This window comes from Fusarium venenatum, assembly GCF_020744135.1.
Source record: "Fusarium venenatum strain MPI-CAGE-CH-0201 chromosome Unknown EDB82scaffold_3, whole genome shotgun sequence".
NCBI lineage: Eukaryota > Fungi > Ascomycota > Sordariomycetes > Hypocreales > Nectriaceae > Fusarium > Fusarium venenatum.
The window spans coordinates 244,984-264,647 of NW_027072131.1; the positions used below are offsets into that span (position 1 = coordinate 244,984).

The following is a 19,664-nucleotide window of genomic DNA, read 5'->3' on the forward strand; positions in this document are numbered from 1 at the left end:
ATTGGAAGGTCAAATGTGATCGCCGAAACTTAGGGTGTATGCGCTGCGAGAGGTTGGAGTTGACTTGTAGCTATGTGGCAGATACTCCCGAGCCATTGGTTGGCCAAGACTTGACTGAGGCTGGAATCAAGAGGCGGAGGATTCTGCGCGCGTGTGATTCTTGCCGGTTGGCGAAGGCCAAGTGTTCGGGGACAAAGCCTTGTGCCCGATGCCAAGCACAAAGACACGAATGTCAATTCGGGGGTAGTCATGCAGTATCAAGTTTCAACATTGGTACAGAGTCGCCTATGCCTTCGGCAAGTACTCTCCCAACAGGACATGGATCAATCCCCAGTCAGGATTCCTCAATGGACATATCCAATGTCGTGGCTGAAGATGCTGGCCGGTATGTATTTAGTAGTCTTGTGCTTAATTGTACACACACTCATCAATTATGATTTAGGATATTTAACCACGAAAATCGAGATATGATCAAACAATACCTTGATACATATTTTGACAACATCGACATCGCAGACTGTATATTCCTGCATCGAGCCACTACAATTGCTGAGTGGAGTCAAGGGAAACTCGATACCACACTACTGAAAGCCATTTGTGCTTCCGCAATACGGCTTTCACCTATCCAAGGACGAGATAGTGCAACAGCGAATACGTGGATGACGCAAGTTCAGCACGCGTTGGTTAACAACATGGGCGATATGTCAGTACCCAAACTTCAAGCTTTGATGCTTGTTGTCAAGTTTCTTTCTTCGATGCGCTTTGCCGGGGACGTTTGGATGTTACTCTCTGTTGCCTCCAGGGTCGCGTTCACAAAACGACTCAATTATGAACGTCCATCTATTGATCCTGTTAGACAAGAATGTCTTCGACGAATAATGTGGTCAATATATGCAGTTGACAAGATCTTCTCCGGGGGTATTGAAGATTTGACCGTTTGTCCAACACAAAGAATACACATTAGACTCCCTTGCAGCCAACATGACTTCCAACTTGGATTAAAGTCCAAGGCGCCTTTCCTGGGAATAAAAAACGACAGGGATACTGATCTGAATTCGTTGGCAAATCTGTTCCGGCTGTATGACATTCGCGATAGAGTCCTAAGGTAAGATATGAGATCGTTCTGCAAGACACTTGCTGATACTCTCCAAGATACACTCGACACGTTATTCTCAGTGGAAGAACTCCCTATGACAGCCGTGGACAGTTACGCTCGCTAGATCTCGAACTTGCGTCTTTCGAGAAGTCCTTGCCTGAAGAGCTGCAGCGGGATGACAATAGACTCATGCTAATGTGTTATTCAGATGAGGCACGCACGTACACAACACTCCATACTGTTTTGTTGAGTTCTCGTTGTGATCTTCATCGATTCTTGACCCCAGGTATTAGAGAAGCGGTATCACCCAAGGCAGTGGATCAAACACCAAGAGCATACATAGAGTATTGCCAACGTCAGTGTCTCCAGACCGCCTTACGATTTATCGACATGTGGTCTAAAGTTCGACACATGGGGACAAAGAGTCATCTTGGAACCACCACATTTTCTGTAGTGATGTATCAATTCGTCAAGATGATCGATAGTTTAGCCAGTTTGCTTCCTTCGAGTGGAGAATCTTCTCTGCCAGTCATTAAGCAAAAACTCACTGAGATCTTACTTATTATATCTCAAAACCAACCCGAGGCCGAGTTGATTGCCTCTTGTGTGAGTTGAAGTTCCGCTTTGTCAGGAGTTACAATCTAACAACCTCATAGGTCACTGACATTGAGAATCTCATATCAAGATTGGGGACAAGATATATATCACCCAGCTCACCGTACGTTTACAATATCGACATCTAGACTAATGCCGTACTGACATTTACATAGAAGTGCATCTCCTGGAGCACTACGGCTACAAGAAAAGCTGCATCGTCGCTCTAAGCATGCTTTTGCACCGGAAGATGAGGAAGAAGAAGATCCCGCTGTCAGAGCTCAGGACCCAAGTTTAGATGAGAGCCTGTGTCACCCAGATATTGGTATGCCACCTGGCGGAAATTCTTCTGCACATGATATCTGGTCTTTTCCGATTTCAAGTGAGAACCAAGACCTCACGGAGTCAATAGCAGGTACATCCCTTGACTCATTTGCGTCGCTTGGGTTTCCATTTATTGACTATGACTCCATCAACTCAACTGATATGGTATTTGGAAATCAGGATCTCGGATTCCCTTTGGACCTGTTTGATCTACAAATGAATAACTATACCGATACCAGTACGTCTGAGTATTAGATAGTTACAATTTATATATATCCTTTCCTTCACCCGTCCGCATTAAACGTTCCAACACATTCAACTCCAACGACTACACGCGGTTTTCTGCTGCTACAGTAGCGGCCTTGTCATGACCAGAATGCACCTTTGACAAGTTGTCCTCTCCCTGTACCGAGCGCATTAACTCGGCAGCATCCACCTTTCCAAAGTCTCTTACAGGTATGCCTTGATTGAATAGAAAATCTACTTGTTCTAGAGTCTTACCCTTACATTCCGGTACGCAAAGGTAGACGAAGACAATGGCTAGAGCCATCATCCCTCCAAAGATGAAACCGACTTTGCTGTTGAGGCCGGTGTACTTATCGAAGGTGAGGTATGGGATGCTGAAGTTGACGGTGAAACTAGAACTTCATTAGCATTAGACATACAGAATTGAGATTGGGACGGACTTCATGATAACATTGGTTGTGAAGCCAACACGAGAAGTAAGATCTCGAAGACGGAGAGCAGAGACTTCAGTAGTAACCACATAGACTAGTGGTGCCCACCCGAGTGAGAATCCGCAGGCGAAGATAGCCATCATGGCTATCACGCCAGTCTTTCTCGCATCATCAACAGGAGACTCGATACCAAGCCCTCCCATGGTGATCATGGCGGCAAACATGGTACAAGATGATGCGATCAAAAGAACTCTAAACTTCGTTAGCTCCACCTGCGCGTCAAGGTCAGGGTACATACCGTCGCCCAACGATATCGGCCCAAAGAAGAATGCAAGTAATTGTGACGATGTTGATGGCTGAAGTGATTAAGCTAAATCCAAATGGATTGATAGTCCCTAGAGTCTTAACGTAGACCGCACCATATTGAGATACAAACGCCTGGCCGCTGGACTGCTGAAAGAAGTTAATCACAATAACAATGAGAGTTCGTTTCACGTTGAGCCCTCGAAAGAGCTCAACAAATTGACCCTGCTCTGGGTCTTGCTCCAAAGATATCTGAAGCTCCTGGAACTCAGCATCAATTTCATCGTCTGTGAAAGCACCTTGGCGAATTTCGACCAGACTGTTACGCGCATCTTCCAATCTGTTCTGTCGAAGCAGCCAACGAGGTGATTCTGGAACGAACCAAATGCATGCGGCGACGATTGATGGAACAATGTAGAACATTCCGAGTGGAATGCGCCAGGCGCGGTTGTCAGGGATGGAACTCGTCCCAAAGCAGATACTGTTAATGACTAGACCGCCAACTGCCAAACTAAGTTGGTACGACCCGACCATGAACCCGCGAGCTTGAGCCGGGACTTTCTTCATTAGTTGTGTAATTGTGATAGGTAGAGATTCAACATACCAATTTCTGATTGGAACGTTGGAACAACACCAAGCTCCATGCCAACGTAGACGTAATTGAGAATCCGGGCTGCCATAATCTGCTCTCTATGGAAAGAAGTCACGGCGATGGTAGCCGTACCAAGAGCATATACACTCATGATAAACATACACCAACGTCGGCCCCATCGCGAAGAAATCCAAGTCCCAATGAGAACACCTGAACGTGTAAGCTCGTTAACCTTATCATGATTCAGGCATACATACCAGCTGCGAAGCCAATGTAATTCAAGCTATTGAATAACGAAAGCCAAGATGGCTCAAGAATATATGTCTTAGTTACTTCATTCCAAACACCGAATTGTTTGTCAAACGCATCCATCGCCTGGGTGGTGGCGAAAGCTTGATTGTCGAAGCCATAGTTAAAAGTTGATACAGCAATAAGCACACACGACAAGGTGAGTCGACGATTAAAGTATCGAAACTTGGTAAATACGCCCATGATGAATGGCAAATTCTACTTATTTGAACTAATGCACAATAATGCTGCTTGAGGATAATTTATATAAAATGGAATTCAGTATCAAAGATGTCGTGATAACTGGGATGATTGACACGTTCAAGCTATTGTGCGGTACATCCTTGTTAGCGGCAACAACTCCATGCTTTACCCTGGAAATCGTAGCGCAAACCTCCCAGGGGACGAGATCCGGACCCCGCAAGTTCGCATACTACTTCCGAGAGCGAGATCCGGGCTCGCTACACAGGCCAGAAAGCCAAATCATACATGGTCTGAATTGGTCGCTAAATGTACAGATTTTCACAAGATTTCGCCATCGATCTTTCGAATAACCGTAAGCCCAACACGGAACCTGATATACTGAAATGAGTCTTTGTCTTTGGATATCCTTCAGGTCCCTGATGAAGCTTAGGGTGGCGACAAATGTTCAGGCCGTCTTGGCTGCAATTTCCCATTAGGCCTCTGCTCTTATACCGAATTGAGGTATGGTGATGAATTGTTCTATGCAATGGCAGAACTGGACCAATGTTCTATATAGCATAGAATACACAACCAGGGATAGCACGCGAATTCATTATTGTATTGTTGACATGGTAGACCGGTAGGATCGTTTCACGCGACGGGATCTCTGAATTGGTCGGATGGACGGTAGAAACGTAACGCGACGCAATTTGGGAATGCCCTTTGTGAAGAACGTGTCTTACCGAACCTCCCTTTTGGCTTACCGTACTCCACCAGACTTCAGTTAATTGTGCACCTCCGCTCGTGTCGAAGCCTTTTTTGAGGCCGAAACTGAAAATAGTTTAAGTAACCGACACGATCAAAGGACAACAAAGAAGCTCTAGATAATAAACCGCTCGGATCATACCATGCGTCCTGACACGACGACTAGACTATCAAATGACGTCTCGACGGGCTTAACGACGCAATGCTCAGGCGCAGCACCTTCACATCGATGAACGGTCGAGATCGACCTCTTGATATCTTTAGGGGCCTACGCACATCAAACGACCCAACATGTAGCTTCGAGCAGTCCTGCAGTTGAGCTACCCAACGCATATAATATGCCAGTTGTCAATGCACATATTTTACATTTCTTCTTATAACTAGTTGGTGTTATCTTCATTTGATGGATTCAGACTTGGCGTAAAGTCAGGGACATAGACGCAGCTTACAATATAGTTCTGTCCATTGCCTGGCTCATGATATTACAACTTGTCTATCAGTTAAATCGATGTTTTTGAAACGTAAACCTTTAGTTTTTTCTGACCACAGTATGTAATCAGTTATATAATAACTAGACTCTCTGCGATAGATATGACGAAACTTACTTTTCCAAGTTAAAGACTGATGTATATTAATATAATAGGTGCTTACTACGGGGGTAATGGAGTTCGAACCCATGGCGTCCGAGTCGTCATCGGTCACGTGCCTTGACCCTCTCGAATGGGGCTCTAAAAATCCCGTTAGGGAAGGGATAAGCTTTGTCCGTAATCTTGCGTCAATGCAAAGCGAAACTGGACAGAAATCACTACCCTGAATATGGAATTGTATGTCTTACAGCTCTTCATAAAATATGACAAAGTACTGACAAACTATCATGAGGGGAAAGTGTTTACTAAGAGAATACTCTGTCTTATTCTATATTTTCTTTTTTTATAATTATATATGAGCTTGTAAAAACTGCAAGATTTTCTTAATGGAAAGGACATAATTCGTGACCTTTTCCAACTACAGGAGCGTCAATTCAACTTCTACGATTAGCTGTAGCGGGTCGGTCAGGCCGAGAACGCTGTCACTCTGGCAGGTCGAGATTTGTCGTTTGTCCTAGTCTCGGCTTGACCAACATTGCAGGGTAAGCGAGTCGGTATTACGACCCACCCAGCTGTCATAGTGCGGGTAACAGATTGATTAGCAGACAAAACAAATTAGTCAAGAGTATGGTTATAGCCCGGGGAACCGAACTACTTATTCTGTCATCCATGTCACTGCGATTTACGCACTGACAGTCGCAATCGCCTCAACCGCAATTAATTAGCATGCCTAAGCTTGGATTCCCATGGATGAAATTTCTTGCACACATCTTCTTCATGTCGATCACTTCGGAACTCGCCCCGACACTCCCAACTCTTCATTGAAGATTCTAGCGCCACCATTAGCCACACCATTAGCCAGATATCACTGCAACGGTATTTTGTCACAATTTCCATATCCTGGGAATCTCTCAAACCGTGCCGTAAACGCGTCGAGTTGGTCACTTCGGTGCCGCACCATCGTGCTTCGAAGGGCCGAAATGAGAAATCTCAATGCGTGACAAGGAACTTTAGTCTTAAAGTTGACCAACAGCTTCGTTTGGAGAATTCCACTGTCATCCGACGGCAGTTTCGTCAACCTTGCCACTTTTATAGCCATCAGATTGGACATTGTGAAGCGAGAAGTGGATGCATGTGTCTTGCATTTTGCCGTTTCTTTTTGCAGACTTTGCAGACGGGCTAACCAACGGCAGTCTTCAAATAAAGCCGCGTAAGTGAACAGCCGAGAATAAGCACCTTTTACCCCTTATTTCTACCATTTTGAGACAGATGCATATGCTTGTTCTGCAAAAGTTCCGGAGTTGGCATGAAACTGAATGAGCGTATGCGAGCTCCGAGATTATTTTCACGGAACGTTCACACAAAACAGATCGTAAATTCCGTTCTAGCCTGTAGACTAAAATTTGGGTGTGCTGATGTAGATTGAACCTTTATTTGACGTTTGACATGCCACCCACAGCCTTCATGTATGTCAGACAACACGGGAGGGGCTTCTGGATTTAATTGACGCCAGTCCCGTCTTCGTTAAGAGTGAACTCATGATCAAAACCAATAACATTGATAAAGCTAGTGACAGTTGCTATCTTGTTGACTTCCCTACTTATGCCTGGCGTCGCTAAAGAGGCCGTCGTGGTAAGTCCCAATCGAACTCCACACTGCAAATCCTTTCCTGGATCAAGCTCGCTTGCTAACGCTACATGATCTTGCAGCCCATCGAGGCCGTGCTTTTCGGGGTAGCATCAGTCCTTGTTCTTGCACGGTTAACTCTTCGAACCGTCCGTCAACGCCAGAGCCTCACTGTTAGCGACTGGTTTCTCATCGCATCATGGATCGACGCTGCTGCTCTCTTTGGAACCGACACAGCTTCGTATAACTTGGGGGGAATGGACGAATACGATCCGAAAGCGCCACCACGAAGCATCGAAGACCAGATCGCTTTGGCCAAGATTTCATTTGCTGGGAATTACTTTTATGATACTGGAATCTATCTACCAAAATTGGCGTTGCTGGCACTTTACTTCAAGCTTATTCCACAGACACTCCCATTGCTGCGCAAGGCCCTCTATACAAGCACGGTATTGACTGTACTGTTCATGATAACAACATGTTTCCTGGATACCTTCTGGTGCGGTGCTAATGTCGCGGTCAATTGGGATCCAGAGGGTGACTGCAGCACGTTCGCATCGAAGATGGTCTTTCGCATTGACTGGGGAATGAACCTTGTCTCAGACATCTTGGGTATGTTATCATCACCTTACTTCCATAATACTGCGCTGACTTGGGAACGCAGTCTTCCTTCTACCTTTTCCTCTCCTTTTCGGCCTTCAACTTAGTCGGCGCTACATGGCAGGTCTTGTTGCCATATTTGCATCGGGGATCATCACAGTAGGAGCAAGTATTGGCAGATTTGTCACCATCGATACAATTCACGCATGGACTAATGTTTGTAAGTATTGATCCTTTATCACTATGTTGATTACACTTACTTATATCTTGAGCTCAGATGTGTTGTCGATGACTGAGCTAGCGGCTGCGATCGTCGTGGTGTCTCTTCCTGCACTCAAGTCTCTCCTCCACGGCTTCGGTCTACGCTCCACAAAACAAGGGACAACACAAACGGGTTCAGAATATCACAAGCACTCAGCAACGGTTACCTCGTCGAGTCATTTCAACAAGCTTTCTAGCGGCCGGGATCACCATGCTGAGCCTTATGGGACCACTGCACGCGTAGCAGCAGTCCCTGAGGAAGACTCGGGTAGTGAAGTGGAGCTGAATAACCTCCAAGGGATCTACAAGTCGGCCCGCGTAAGCGTGACTTATCAATCAAGGGAAGATGGTGATTGGAAGAGAACCGAGAGGAGAGCAGGGGTTGGAACGGAATAATACCATCTTTCCAGAAAAATGCTTTTTGCCCCCGTCAGAGGGGTAAGCAATCAATATAACACAGGAGTTTTTCGGGGAACCACCAGGGATATAACAAATTGCGATTGGTCATCCTTCAAGATGATGATCTTATATGGATAAAAAAGAATTGTTAGGTATTACAGGATTCATCCTTTCGCACAGTTGGTCTCCCATCCATTCCGTGCAAAGTGGCATAGAAACCCAAAGTAAGAATAATCTCCGTACACGAGGTGTGCGTCCGTAGTTCGCCATTGGTGTGTAAATGAAGCTTTGCCTCTCTCCTGCGCTGTTTTACATGCTGTCAACCAACAAATGCAACGTCTCAATTACTCTCTCCAAATCATGTGTCAGGATGTTGTGCAGGGTCTGCGGCTTACCGGTCCCAACGGGTAAGAAGCCGCGAGCCAATGATTTCGCCTAAATCTCATTTTTGCCCGGGGTCTCCCACGCCAATCAGAACCCAACCCAGTTTTTTCTCCGTTTCAACCCATGGACGACGCAGAAAACCTATTATTACTCATTTCTTTTTCTAGGGACTTTCTGGTACAATTATTTCCGGCCATTGGTGTTGGTCATTCTGGTCCGAATATGCGCCACACATATGCAGCGGATATTATCGTGCCACATCTCCCAAAGACCATTTTGTGTCACACTCTGCGCTGTTGATAACCTGTTTGGCTTTTCTCCCGTAACCGAGGTGGGTTCTTTTTTTGTTCGAAGTGGTGTCCAACATCGCAAGGGTCGAGATAAAAGGAAAATGTTTTTTTTAATAGTTTAAACCGGATCTGCCTTATTCAACGTCTCTCATTCCCTTAATCTCAATATTTACCTTTCATTGTCTAATTCTCAATCGTCACTACTCAACATGGCATTCTTTATTGATGGAAAGGACTGCATGGTAAGCCATTTCGCCCACTTGTATTGCACTCTGTTTCTGTTTTGTGCTGACGTCCTTCCAGATCTCGGAGTGGATCCTTCTGGCAGTATCTTACCTCTTCGTCGGCCTCCGAATCTACGCTCGTCTGTTCCGTGCTCGCGAAAAACTCGATGCTTCAGATTGGCTTTTGATAGTCTCAGCTCTCAATGCTCTGGCTCTCATTATCTGCGACACACTTACATATCAGATGGGCGTCTTGGATAAATACGAGACCTCAGTCAAGCTGTCAAAGGTATGATTATCAAGGCGGAATCACCATAGGGTGGTAACTAATGTAAATGCCCAGATTTCGTTTGCCTCAAACTACTTTTACGATTTTGGAATGGGGTTCCCCAAACTGAGTATGCTGGCTTTCTATTGGGCATATTTCCTGCCCTCCAACGGTGTCAGTTCCGCCATGCGAAAGACTTTGTACGGCATCACTGCGTTTGTCTGTATCTCGTACCTGGTCATTCTCTTTGACGACACTTTTTTCTGTGGAAAGGATGTTTCTGTCCAATGGTCCCAAGAAGAGGGTGCTTGCAGTGTCTTTTATGCACCTGAGCCCTTCATTCTCAACTTCACTTTAAATTTGGCTTGCTACTTTGCTGGTAGGTGATAGTGGACAATCCGATGACATGCACGTATTGATAATTGCTTCTAGTCTACGCTCTGCCCCTGATCCTCCTTATTCAAGGCGTTCTCAAGCCTTCTACTGGTGTTACAGCCACCTTCATTCTCGGAGCTCTGACAATTTGTACTACCATGGTCCGATTCATCACCCTCAAGGTTGGCACTGGACAGGAGAACCTTGTCTGTAAGTTCATTCTTTGCACTGTGACCCTTCCTATTGGACCCTATTCTCTAACGTTGGGATTAGATCCACTGAGTATGGTTGAGATGGCTCTTGCCATTACTGTAGTTGCACTTCCTGGATTGAAGCCACTTGTTAACCGGCCTGTAAGACATGAGACGGCGCATGAATCATTTGATATTAAGAAATAGGGTTCTCAAGTGAGTGAGATAGGTAGAGCGTAATCATAAATTGCAAAAGTATTTCATATTGTGTCAAGTTTGTTTCTACCAATTTGATATACAGCTAGCTATTGCCAGTACAATCAGAGCTTACAACCACCGGGTCTACCGCCGCCACCTGGCTGGCTTCCACCTCTAGGCTGGCTTCCACCACCACGTTGTCCCCCAGGGACACTTGGTTTACCTCCTCCTGGGCCTCCTGACTAACTACCTGGCTGATCTTCTATAACACTAGACTTCCTTCCTCCTGGGCCTCCGGGTTGATCTACAGGACCACATGGCTTTCCGCCCCTAGGTTGATCTCTAGGACCACCTGGTTTTCTTCCTCCTGAGTCTTAGCCTATAGAAATAAGTAGTCTAAGACCCGTATCCTAAGGAGCATAAAGTGATCTACTAATTTCGTTTCTTATGTTCCCAGCGGTCAATTTTTCTGATACCCTGGGGGCATTCCACCTCCTGGAATGCTTATCAGTAGGGTAAGCTCGCCTAGAGGGAACATGCTCCTCACGCCTGGCTGGCGCATTAGAGGATTCAGAGTTGACCTCATGCGTTAGAGTAGCCGCAATGGCTGGCACAGCAGTGAGGAGAGCAACGACTGCTAACTTCATGCTGAACAGCTACTAGTGTTGATATTAACTGTTATTTGTTTGTTCAAACTGAAGTGCATGTAAAAAGATATTGTTGTTGAATTGTTAAAGGTGAGTTGTCAGGAATTCGAACTTCCGGAGAGCGGTTAGGTTCTCTCTTATGCTCCGACAATTTGCTCGTTGACGCCACAGATCCCTCTTCCCATGTCTGACCAGTGTTTTGTCTCTCAGCCAACTGCCCGTGACGGTCATGTACTTCTACCTAGCCATTCTGACACACTTCCGTCAGAAGAAGAGGTACAGAAATACAATCTAAGATCTAACCTCTTATTTCTTATGTTCTTGAGGACCCGAGTACTCCGGTGAGGCACTATTAATCCTCTTCTTGGCACCCTAACTAACAGTAAATCTGAGTCTCATTCGAACAAGCCCTGGCGGGATGGACATCTCAAGCCCTCAGTCACCCTTTTTAAAAGCATTACATGCTCTGCAAGCATGGCCGAACATGATCTCAACACAGCTCCAACTCACAGAGTTAAGTATATACGTCTATAAGGAGCTGAACACTTTATAGCCCTTCTTCCAACTTCATTTGACCTACCATACCCTTGTGTGTGATCTAATACGAATTTCCATTCCCGGGTTCGATTTCCCTCTCGCTTCAGCATTCCTATGGCACCTCTCCCATTTACACTTCAGTGTCAGAACCTTTATCGAGACCATGCTGCGTTCGTAACCCGGATCCTGGGTATGATGGTTCAGAACATACGTCCTCTATTCTCAGACTGTACGACTCATATGACCGTTTATGAAGCGACCAAGATCATGATCATATATGCCGCTTCGATGGTCGATGCTGAGAATGATGTTGGTATACGACAACAGTTGATAGACAACATCACTTCCAATATGAAGGTAGTAAGCGAACAACATCGTGCGCTGATTCCTGGACGAGTAGTATGTTGTCACTCGCTACCCTTTGTACTTATTTCTGATGCTGATATCGGTATGATATGCTATACAGACTCAGGCTCTTACGCGTCGTCTTGTTCGGTTTGGGTTCCATGAGCTCAGTAAGAAAGTCTGCACATAGTAAGTCAACCCTAACGTCATTCCAGCTTCGTTCTACTTACGTTCTCCCTCCCTCAGTCTTACAGATGGAGAGGTTGGAGGGGTCAGTGGCCCTTCTGAGGCTTTCTACCTTTCTGAGCTCTCCCCATTCCGAAGAGCATACGACGATGTTAATCAGAATACCAGACACGTGCAAGTTTGGCTGGTTCGCTTGGTAGCTCTTCTTACGACATTACGCAAGACGTATCATCTGTGGACTGGAACCAGCACGTCAATCAGCTACTGGACTCATCCATCGTGTCTGCTGCTGCAGCTCCGGTTGATGATCATGTATCGTCTATGGGAGACTATACGCAGGCTATGTTCAATGTATCTCAGGAAATAACGTGGGATCTTTTTTCCCTGCCAGATTGGGTGTTTCAGCAGGAGGATATATACTTCGGAGCATAACAATCCATAGCATTTCAAGTTGAACGAGACCATTCGGTGCATGTGTTTACTACCCCACTAAGATGGCACAAAACTTCGTAACTCTGGCGGTGTGATATCCGGACGCTTGATATACTTGATTCATAAATGAGGATCCTCCATCTCATCCTTGACAGTATCCTTCTGGGCGCCTTGTTGGGTAGCTATACCCACACCTGAAAGCTCACTCGCCAATCTTACAACCCCGCCTCAGTTTTGTAGTTCTCCCACAGCTGTAGTATTTCTACCATGAGCTCAGGCTGAGCCTCTGAGAGGTCATTTGTTTCCCCGGGATCTGATTTGATGTTGAATAACTCCCAACGCTGGGGGTCCTTAGGGGCAGGGACAAATGTGATTTTCCATTCTCCGCGACGGACCGCACCAGATCCCTTGATTTCAAACTCGACTACGTAGTCCTCATCATGTATCGGTGAGTAGCGGGACACATTCTCTAGTCGATCTAAGAAGGACTTCCAACTCTTGCCACGAAGAGGCATAACCGGTCTACCGGTGTAGGAAGCAGGGTGTTGACGACCCGCATACTCAAGAATCGTGGGTAATATATCCATGACCGTGCAGAACGCATCCGTGACAACACTTTCCTTGACTCTAGTCGCGACTTCGGCTGTGGGTTTGAACACAAGAGGTACCCGAAAACCACTCCCTGTGGAAAACATCTTGTACAGTCTGGAAGGTGCTGTAGCCGCCTGAGCCCACCTTGCACCGTACTAAACGAAAGAGTCTCCACGACCGATGTTTTCCAGACTGTTATCATAGTACTTGTGCACATGATCCATGATGGTGGTTCCAATGAGATGATATGCCTCATAGCTTGCTCCTTCAGCGCCATTGTCACTCATGAACAGCTCCCAAGGCCCTTCGCGGCCTGATGACCTCATCGCTCCAACTCATGATTCTCTTCGGTTCTCTTGTGGCTTCTCTTGTTACATGGGGCACAGCTTCAATGGATAGTAACGCGGGTTGGATCATTCCTGTGGCATTACAATTCTTTGCTCCCATCTTCCTTCTAATTCTCTGGTTTTGTGTCCCAGAGAGTCCTCGATGGTACGTAGACGGTAGTCAGAGCCACGTAAATGGTCAGACTAAAAACTTCTTAGGCTTTTATCCAGGGATCGAGTAGAAGAAGCCACCAAAGCTCTGGGTCGAATTCGAAAGGACAAGTCGGAACAGAACATTGAGTTCGAGATACGAGCCATTCAACATGCCCATTCGACGGATCACAAGGGTAAATGGACCGAACTACTGAATGCCAAAAAACAGATCCCGCACGATGGTTGCCATCCTGGCCATGTTTGAGCAGCAAATCACGGGTCAGGCATTTGCCTCACAATACTCGGTTATCTTCTACCTCTCTCAGGGATTCGGGCACAGAAGCTTTTTGTTCTCTGTCATCAACTCCTTTCTCGGACTTATATGTCTGCTCATTACATCGTACACTGTCGACATGGTGAATAGACGACTACTTCTGCTTACTGAAGGCACTGGTATGGCAATCTTCCTCTTTGTTGTGGGCTCTGTCGGGACAATTGCCAATCCGAACGAAACACAGAGGAACAGCCTTTTAAGTATTTCAATCATGAACGATGTCTCTTTTTAGTGCTGTTTTTACTAATCTATCCTAGGTCGCTTCTTTTATGCTCTTCTCTGCATCCTATGCACTCTCGTGGGCTCCCATATCCTACGTGATCGTATCTGAAGCCGCATCGAGTCACATCAAGGAGAAGACCCACCTCCTCGCCTCTCTCATCTCAGTCTTGACCACCTTTGTGACATCCTTCACGCTTCCTTATCTTCTTAGCAAGCCTTATGCAGCGCTTGGAGCCAAGGTTGGGTTTATTTTACGGCGGCATTTGTGTAGCTATGGTCATTCTTGCTTACTTTTTTATTCCCAAGCTTAAGGGCCGAAGTTTGGAAGAGGTGGATCAGCTCTTCGCAAGTGGACAGCCCTTGCACAAGCTTGGGTCTCTCAAGACGAGGACAGCAGAGGAGGCCTTCAGTACAGACTCCCATGACCAGGAAAAAGCTGTGGTAAAAGAAACAGCGTGGTAGTAACTTTCTTGAAAGGATTCGTTCAATATGTGCCCCATCTTCATGCTTTCGGATTTAACTTTTACTTCATCAACGCAAGCTAGAACAGCAAAAGCAACTCAGGAAAACCAATGCGGATTTTTGTAGACGACGACAACAAACACGAAGGGATTGACAGCATGGTTTGAATTTCATGAAATTCGCAAGACATATATTTCGATCACATTTATTGCGAGTCCAGGCGTTCTCACACGCTCAATACATGTCAATTGATGGTACTGATGTTATTGGAAATGCCCCTGCTAGTCTTACAAGGTGATAAGATATGCCAGACTGAGCTATTCTTAAGGAGGGATTAGCCCGTGCAGCGATTCCCTTATTAAAAGCAGGAACTTCCTGCTTCTTAGATAGAAACACAAGGGTTACGAAGACCCCCATTTACATGATCAATACGATGTTAATAGCTGGTTATCACAGATGTATTTATTCCTTTTGAGTGATAATGTCAGCAAATGCAGAGCCGTGATTAGTGGAGCTCCCAGTCACGTGTGAGGCTGCTTGGTTGAACAACCTTACCACTGCCTACCTTGGACAGAGAAACTCAAAGCTCATGAGATCCTTTCTGTTATGCTCTGTCTTGGGAAAATAACCACTGACAACAGATGGTTCATTGTTCATTTTTAAACCCGCATCGCGTTGCACGTATACTTGAACCAAGCTAAAAAGGCGATTAGCGCGACAGACGAGTTAACCCTGGACGGTCTAGCGAGGTGGGTTGAAATATGTAATTCCGTTTGGGTGGTGGATTTCGCGTTTGCTCATTCCGCTATCATTCCGCGCCATCAAGTTCGTCCTAAGGTACGTACTTAGTGCTAATGAGTCAACAGGATTGGCTGGCATCTCCCATGCTTCTGGGTACACAAAACAGCAAAATATAAAACATTATGTCGTTGTGATATCCAGTAGATGTCAAGACTTGGGTATACTGTCAATTAACAGCAGAAAAATTGCGTTATTCCACGCTTCACCTATCTTATTTCTTGCTGATGGATGTTGGTAAGACGAGGCAGTCTTTCAGGTGTCATGTGACGTGTCTGTGTTTGTGGGAGGAGTGATTAGCCAAGTCCATGATTCAATTGCGAAATAAACGACTACACAGATGTTTTCAAGCAAAAAGTTCTGCTATATGAAATAAAATCTTCGTACCAATTACTGATTGTTGGGGTTATCTAAAGCCATGTTTTCTTGATTATGGCTTCCAAGCGATAGGGTAGGTTACGGAAAAAGGCGAAACAGGCAGTTCCTGGCAGACATGCTGCGCACGCAGAACAAGCCAGGGTCTTCATCTGCCCCTCGGCTAGAAACATGGGCAGATCACGAGTTTCAGCGATTTACTGACCAGGAAAAATAACCTCAATAACGCTTGATTTATGATGATGTTGACTTTACCGATTGCAATTGTCGCAGAACGCCATTGGCCAGCGGAGACCCAGACACTTGGACGTTGAGCCGGATTTCCAAAACAGACGGGGTATTTCATCTCCGGATCTTGAAACAACTTGTCATAGATGGAAGTGGTCCCATTTTAGCCGAGATCAACTCAATGCCGGAGGATGAATGCCCGTCCCATCCATTTGGGACTCAAGTCTCCTCAGAATGGCAACCTAAACATCGAATCTCCGCATTATCGAGCCACATGGCATTAATGCCGACGAGTCCAACACTTCTCGGCTGTTATCATCTGTCCACAAGTTGGAAATACCCGTTGAGAAACTGGGGTACAGCGGTAGTTTAATGAGTTAAGGGGGGGGGAAGACAGGGATCATCGAGTTTAGCCTGAACAGTTGTCCCGTCAGAAGATCTTCCGATAGGCCACTTTGGACATGGGTCTAATATCCACTTCACAACTGAAAGATCCAGCTTGATGCGACATCTAACCAGGGTTGATATCTTGGTGAGGAGATCAATTAGAACTATATAAGCCCAGCTTGGCACAAAACAATCTTGCTTGGCAACCATCCATCCACTCTTTGTTTCTCCGAAAATTCCTGTACATACTTACTCGAAAATGAAGTCTTTCCTTGTCACCGCTCTCAGCAGCCTCCTCCTTGTCGGCAATGTCGCTGCCGCTGCTGTTGAGGACCCTATCGAAATCTTCAACCGTCAGGCTGCCGGACAAGTCATTCGCCAATGCTCCAAGCCCGGCGTTCTTGCCCTCGCCTACGATGACGGCCCTGGTCAATACACCAACCAACTGATCGACATCCTTGACCAGGCCGGCGCCAAGGGCACATTCTTCTGGACCGGCAAGCTGTACGGCTGTGTGTACAACAACCAAGCCGCCGTCAAGAAGGCCTACAACTCTGGCCACCAAATCGCCAGTCACACGTGGACCCACCCCCAGAACTTTGGCAGTCTGAGCACCGACCAGCTGAAGCAGGAGATGCAAAAGTTTGAGCAGGCCATGGTCAACATCATTGGCAAGAAGCCCGCCTACATGCGTCCTCCTTACCTCGCCACTGGCGGCAACGTCCTTCCCACCATGCAGCAGCTTGGCTATAAGGTCATCACCAACGACGTCGACTCTGGTGACTGGAACGGTCAGTCTGCTCAGCAGAGCCAGCAGAAGTTCCAGCAGGCTGGCGCCGGTGGCAACGGCCACATCCCTCTCATGCACGAGACCTATGCCAGCACTGTCAACACATTGACTCCTTGGTTGATCAACTGGGCACGACAGAACAACCTGAAGATCGTCACTGTTGGTAAGTTACATTATTGTAATTTGAGTTATGGTTCAATGCTAACATGTTTGCAGCCGAGTGTCTTGGAAACGCTGCTGGTGCTTATCAGTCTGGAACTTTCCAGGGTAACGGACAGAACTACTGTTAAGTATCCTGATAGCCGAGTGATGAGATTGGAGGTTCAATGGGGATTTTATTCTTACGTATATAAATATCTTTGACTCTCAACTGAAGCCTGAGTCTTCACAATGTACTTAAGATTTTGAACTACAAGTTGATCGTCCGCACGGATAGGGAACTCAACATGTCACATGAGTGAAGTTTGTCTCACAACAACTGATTTGCAATACGAACATACGTATAAGCGTTAAAGACTTTAACTGTAATACTGTGGCCTCTTAGGAGAGCGAATCTGTCAAGCAGCACGCTTTAGTTTAACAAAGAATCTTACTTGTTTACTGTTGACAAAACTACTTAACCAAGCGCAATGCATAAACTGATCACTGAAAATTGCAGGATTCGCGGCGCTAAGCCAATGATTTAATATTCATCCTAGTCCCATAAATGAGGCCTCTATATATAAATTCATGCTTAATGGATAGGACCAATCTACTGCAGATACGGCATGTAAGGAGTTCCATTCTCCTGTGCCTCGCGGTACAATCTCTTGTTTTCCCTCCAGAGGCAGTACTTGAGGGTCAAAGCAAAGGTGATACAAAGACTACCCATGAGAAACATGAGGATAAATGCCAGGCGGTATCGAGGCTCATCCGAGTCAATGAAGAAGAACGGCGCTATAACGTTGCCAATCTGGCTGAGAACGTTACAGAGGGCCACAGAGACAGCCTTCTTCTCCGGAGTACGGGCTAGGGTAGTAGACAGCCACGTCTGAATCAGAGGGTTGGCACCGAACAGGCCTCCAATAAACAGATACGAAGCTGAGTATCGAGGAACAGTCGCCGTTGTAATCATGCAGATGACATAGCCAGCGAGACCAACGGCGATAGGAGTCGAAAAATGCCATCCACGCTCTCCAACACGATCAGAGTTCCAAGCTACAGCAATGGACGTAGCCGCAGCGACACAGTACGGTGGAAAAGTGAGAAGAAGTGCCGTGATCCTGTCATAGCCCAACCCACGGACAATAGCTGGATAGAAGTTGGAGAAACCGTAAGCAGCCGAGATGGCGATGTTGACACCAGTAAGGAGCCAGAACTTATAGTCGATGACTGTAAGCTTGACACCAGTCCAAATGGTAGACTTTATCTCAACTTCGGAGACTCTATCGGCGATAATTCGGACCTGGGCAACCTTACGCATGTCCTCCGTCATAGTCCACATGGCACTTCCACTCTTGGACTGAGGGTAGTCAGGTAGTAGGAACACAGCGGCAAAGGCAAATGCTGACCCAAACAGAGCCAAAACAATAAAAAGCCATTGCCAACCGGCGACACCACGTGCACCCTCAAGTGTAGTGAAGACTGCTGCGGCGATCAGACCCGATAACCCGTTGGCCAGAGAGACTCCAGTGGACATGATGGCAATGCGGACCGCGATCTCTCGACGGGTGTACCAGCTCGACATTACGTAGATAGCCTATGATGAACAAGGCGGTCACAAATTAGCGTCTGTACTCTGTGTAGGGACCTGCCATGTTGCACATATCGTTGTGGAACTTACACCAGGGAAGAGGGGTGCTTCAACCAAACCGAGGAAGAAACGAACGGCCAAGAGACCCTCGTAAGTCTTGACTCCAGCAACGGCAGCTGAAACCCCAGACCATAGAATGGCCATACCGGGAAGGTATAGACTCGGCCGAATCTTGCCAATGATCATGTTGGAGGGAACCTGACCGAGAACATATCTGCCGAGCATTAGAGGAGAGAATTCGAGACGAAATCGAGTTTGCACTTACCCAGCGCTGAGGATAGACACAGCAGAGCCAAACTGCGATCCCTCTAATCGAAGATCTTCATCAAGAGTACTCAGGCGAGCTTGCCTAAGTGATCAGAAGGTTAGTTCCGGCATGAAAAGTAGAATCGTCGTCATTGGTGATGGCTTACCCAAGGGAGGCTCTGTCAAGGTAATTGAAGACATAAAGAAGCCAAAGCGTTGGCAAAAGGGTCATATCAAGCCGACGAACAACCTTCTTCTCCAACTCTTCCCAATTTGGGATTCCGAGTTCGGCAAAGGCATGCTCGCGAGCAGATACAGGCGTCGAATCAGCATCAACATGTTTCATACTACCTTCTTCATCGTGCTCCACATTTATAACGTTGTCGGCATTCGGCGCTTCGCTCTTATCATGGCGCAACGAAGTCAGGCTAACAGCTGGCTGCGTTGCCGAATCAACACTATTGGACGCCATCAGGAATTGACAAAACAGAGACGATAAAAATGAGATTGATTGAACTGTTGGCTGAAATTGAAAGCTCCGTTGAGTGCAATACAAAAGAAATGACGATTGTGGAAGACAGCTCTCCT

At 46.3% G+C, this 19,664-nt stretch overlaps 8 protein-coding genes across 8 annotated transcripts; 5 read left to right on the forward strand and 3 right to left on the reverse strand.

Annotated features, from left to right (window-relative positions):
• Positions 1 to 38: 38 nt before the first annotated feature.
• On the forward strand, positions 39 to 2,269 carry EDB82DRAFT_433486 (uncharacterized protein; the record flags this gene model as incomplete). The annotated part of the gene is made up of 5 exons (XM_065607728.1): positions 39 to 385; positions 443 to 1,105; positions 1,198 to 1,702; positions 1,753 to 1,814; positions 1,870 to 2,269. The coding sequence occupies 5 exons, from the start codon at positions 39 to 41 to the stop codon at positions 2,267 to 2,269; spliced, it is 1,977 nt and encodes a 658-aa protein (XP_065463734.1).
• A 73-nt stretch (positions 2,270 to 2,342) lies between these two features.
• On the reverse strand, positions 2,343 to 4,078 carry EDB82DRAFT_557279 (general substrate transporter; the record flags this gene model as incomplete). Its single annotated transcript, XM_025726237.1, has 5 exons — positions 2,343 to 2,652; positions 2,701 to 2,943; positions 2,990 to 3,551; positions 3,599 to 3,796; positions 3,844 to 4,078. The coding sequence occupies 5 exons, from the start codon at positions 4,076 to 4,078 to the stop codon at positions 2,343 to 2,345; spliced, it is 1,548 nt and encodes a 515-aa protein (XP_025580823.1).
• Positions 4,079 to 7,011: 2,933 nt separating this feature from the next.
• Positions 7,012 to 8,292, forward strand: EDB82DRAFT_576242 (uncharacterized protein; the record flags this gene model as incomplete). Its single annotated transcript, XM_025726238.1, has 4 exons — positions 7,012 to 7,041; positions 7,119 to 7,647; positions 7,700 to 7,855; positions 7,913 to 8,292. The coding sequence occupies 4 exons, from the start codon at positions 7,012 to 7,014 to the stop codon at positions 8,290 to 8,292; spliced, it is 1,095 nt and encodes a 364-aa protein (XP_025580824.1).
• Positions 8,293 to 8,868: 576 nt separating this feature from the next.
• On the forward strand, positions 8,869 to 10,301 carry EDB82DRAFT_502705 (uncharacterized protein). The gene is made up of 5 exons (XM_025726239.2): positions 8,869 to 9,211; positions 9,273 to 9,482; positions 9,537 to 9,840; positions 9,894 to 10,046; positions 10,110 to 10,301. The coding sequence occupies exons 1-5, from the start codon at positions 9,179 to 9,181 to the stop codon at positions 10,232 to 10,234; spliced, it is 825 nt and encodes a 274-aa protein (XP_025580825.1). The 5' UTR covers positions 8,869 to 9,178; the 3' UTR covers positions 10,235 to 10,301.
• A 2,286-nt stretch (positions 10,302 to 12,587) lies between these two features.
• On the reverse strand, positions 12,588 to 13,289 carry EDB82DRAFT_546289 (alkaline-phosphatase-like protein; the record flags this gene model as incomplete). Its single annotated transcript, XM_065609464.1, has 2 exons — positions 12,588 to 13,118; positions 13,179 to 13,289. 2 exons carry the CDS (start codon positions 13,287 to 13,289, stop codon positions 12,588 to 12,590), a joined length of 642 nt encoding a protein of 213 aa, XP_065463735.1.
• A 65-nt stretch (positions 13,290 to 13,354) lies between these two features.
• On the forward strand, positions 13,355 to 14,460 carry EDB82DRAFT_525944 (uncharacterized protein; the record flags this gene model as incomplete). The annotated part of the gene is made up of 5 exons (XM_065609149.1): positions 13,355 to 13,455; positions 13,509 to 13,589; positions 13,672 to 13,918; positions 14,034 to 14,237; positions 14,305 to 14,460. 5 exons carry the CDS (start codon positions 13,355 to 13,357, stop codon positions 14,458 to 14,460), a joined length of 789 nt encoding a protein of 262 aa, XP_065463736.1.
• Positions 14,461 to 16,372: 1,912 nt separating this feature from the next.
• On the forward strand, positions 16,373 to 17,561 carry EDB82DRAFT_446967 (uncharacterized protein). The gene is made up of 2 exons (XM_025726244.2): positions 16,373 to 17,201; positions 17,255 to 17,561. Exons 1-2 carry the CDS (start codon positions 16,508 to 16,510, stop codon positions 17,326 to 17,328), a joined length of 768 nt encoding a protein of 255 aa, XP_025580830.1. The 5' UTR covers positions 16,373 to 16,507; the 3' UTR covers positions 17,329 to 17,561.
• A 205-nt stretch (positions 17,562 to 17,766) lies between these two features.
• EDB82DRAFT_446968 (major facilitator superfamily domain-containing protein) lies at positions 17,767 to 19,648 on the reverse strand. Its single transcript, XM_025726246.2, has 4 exons — positions 19,244 to 19,648; positions 19,096 to 19,179; positions 18,861 to 19,044; positions 17,767 to 18,776 (listed from the first exon to the last, which is right to left on the reverse strand). The coding sequence occupies exons 1-4, from the start codon at positions 19,546 to 19,548 to the stop codon at positions 17,790 to 17,792; spliced, it is 1,560 nt and encodes a 519-aa protein (XP_025580831.1). The 5' UTR covers positions 19,549 to 19,648; the 3' UTR covers positions 17,767 to 17,789.
• Between the last annotated feature and the right edge of the window lie 16 nt (positions 19,649 to 19,664).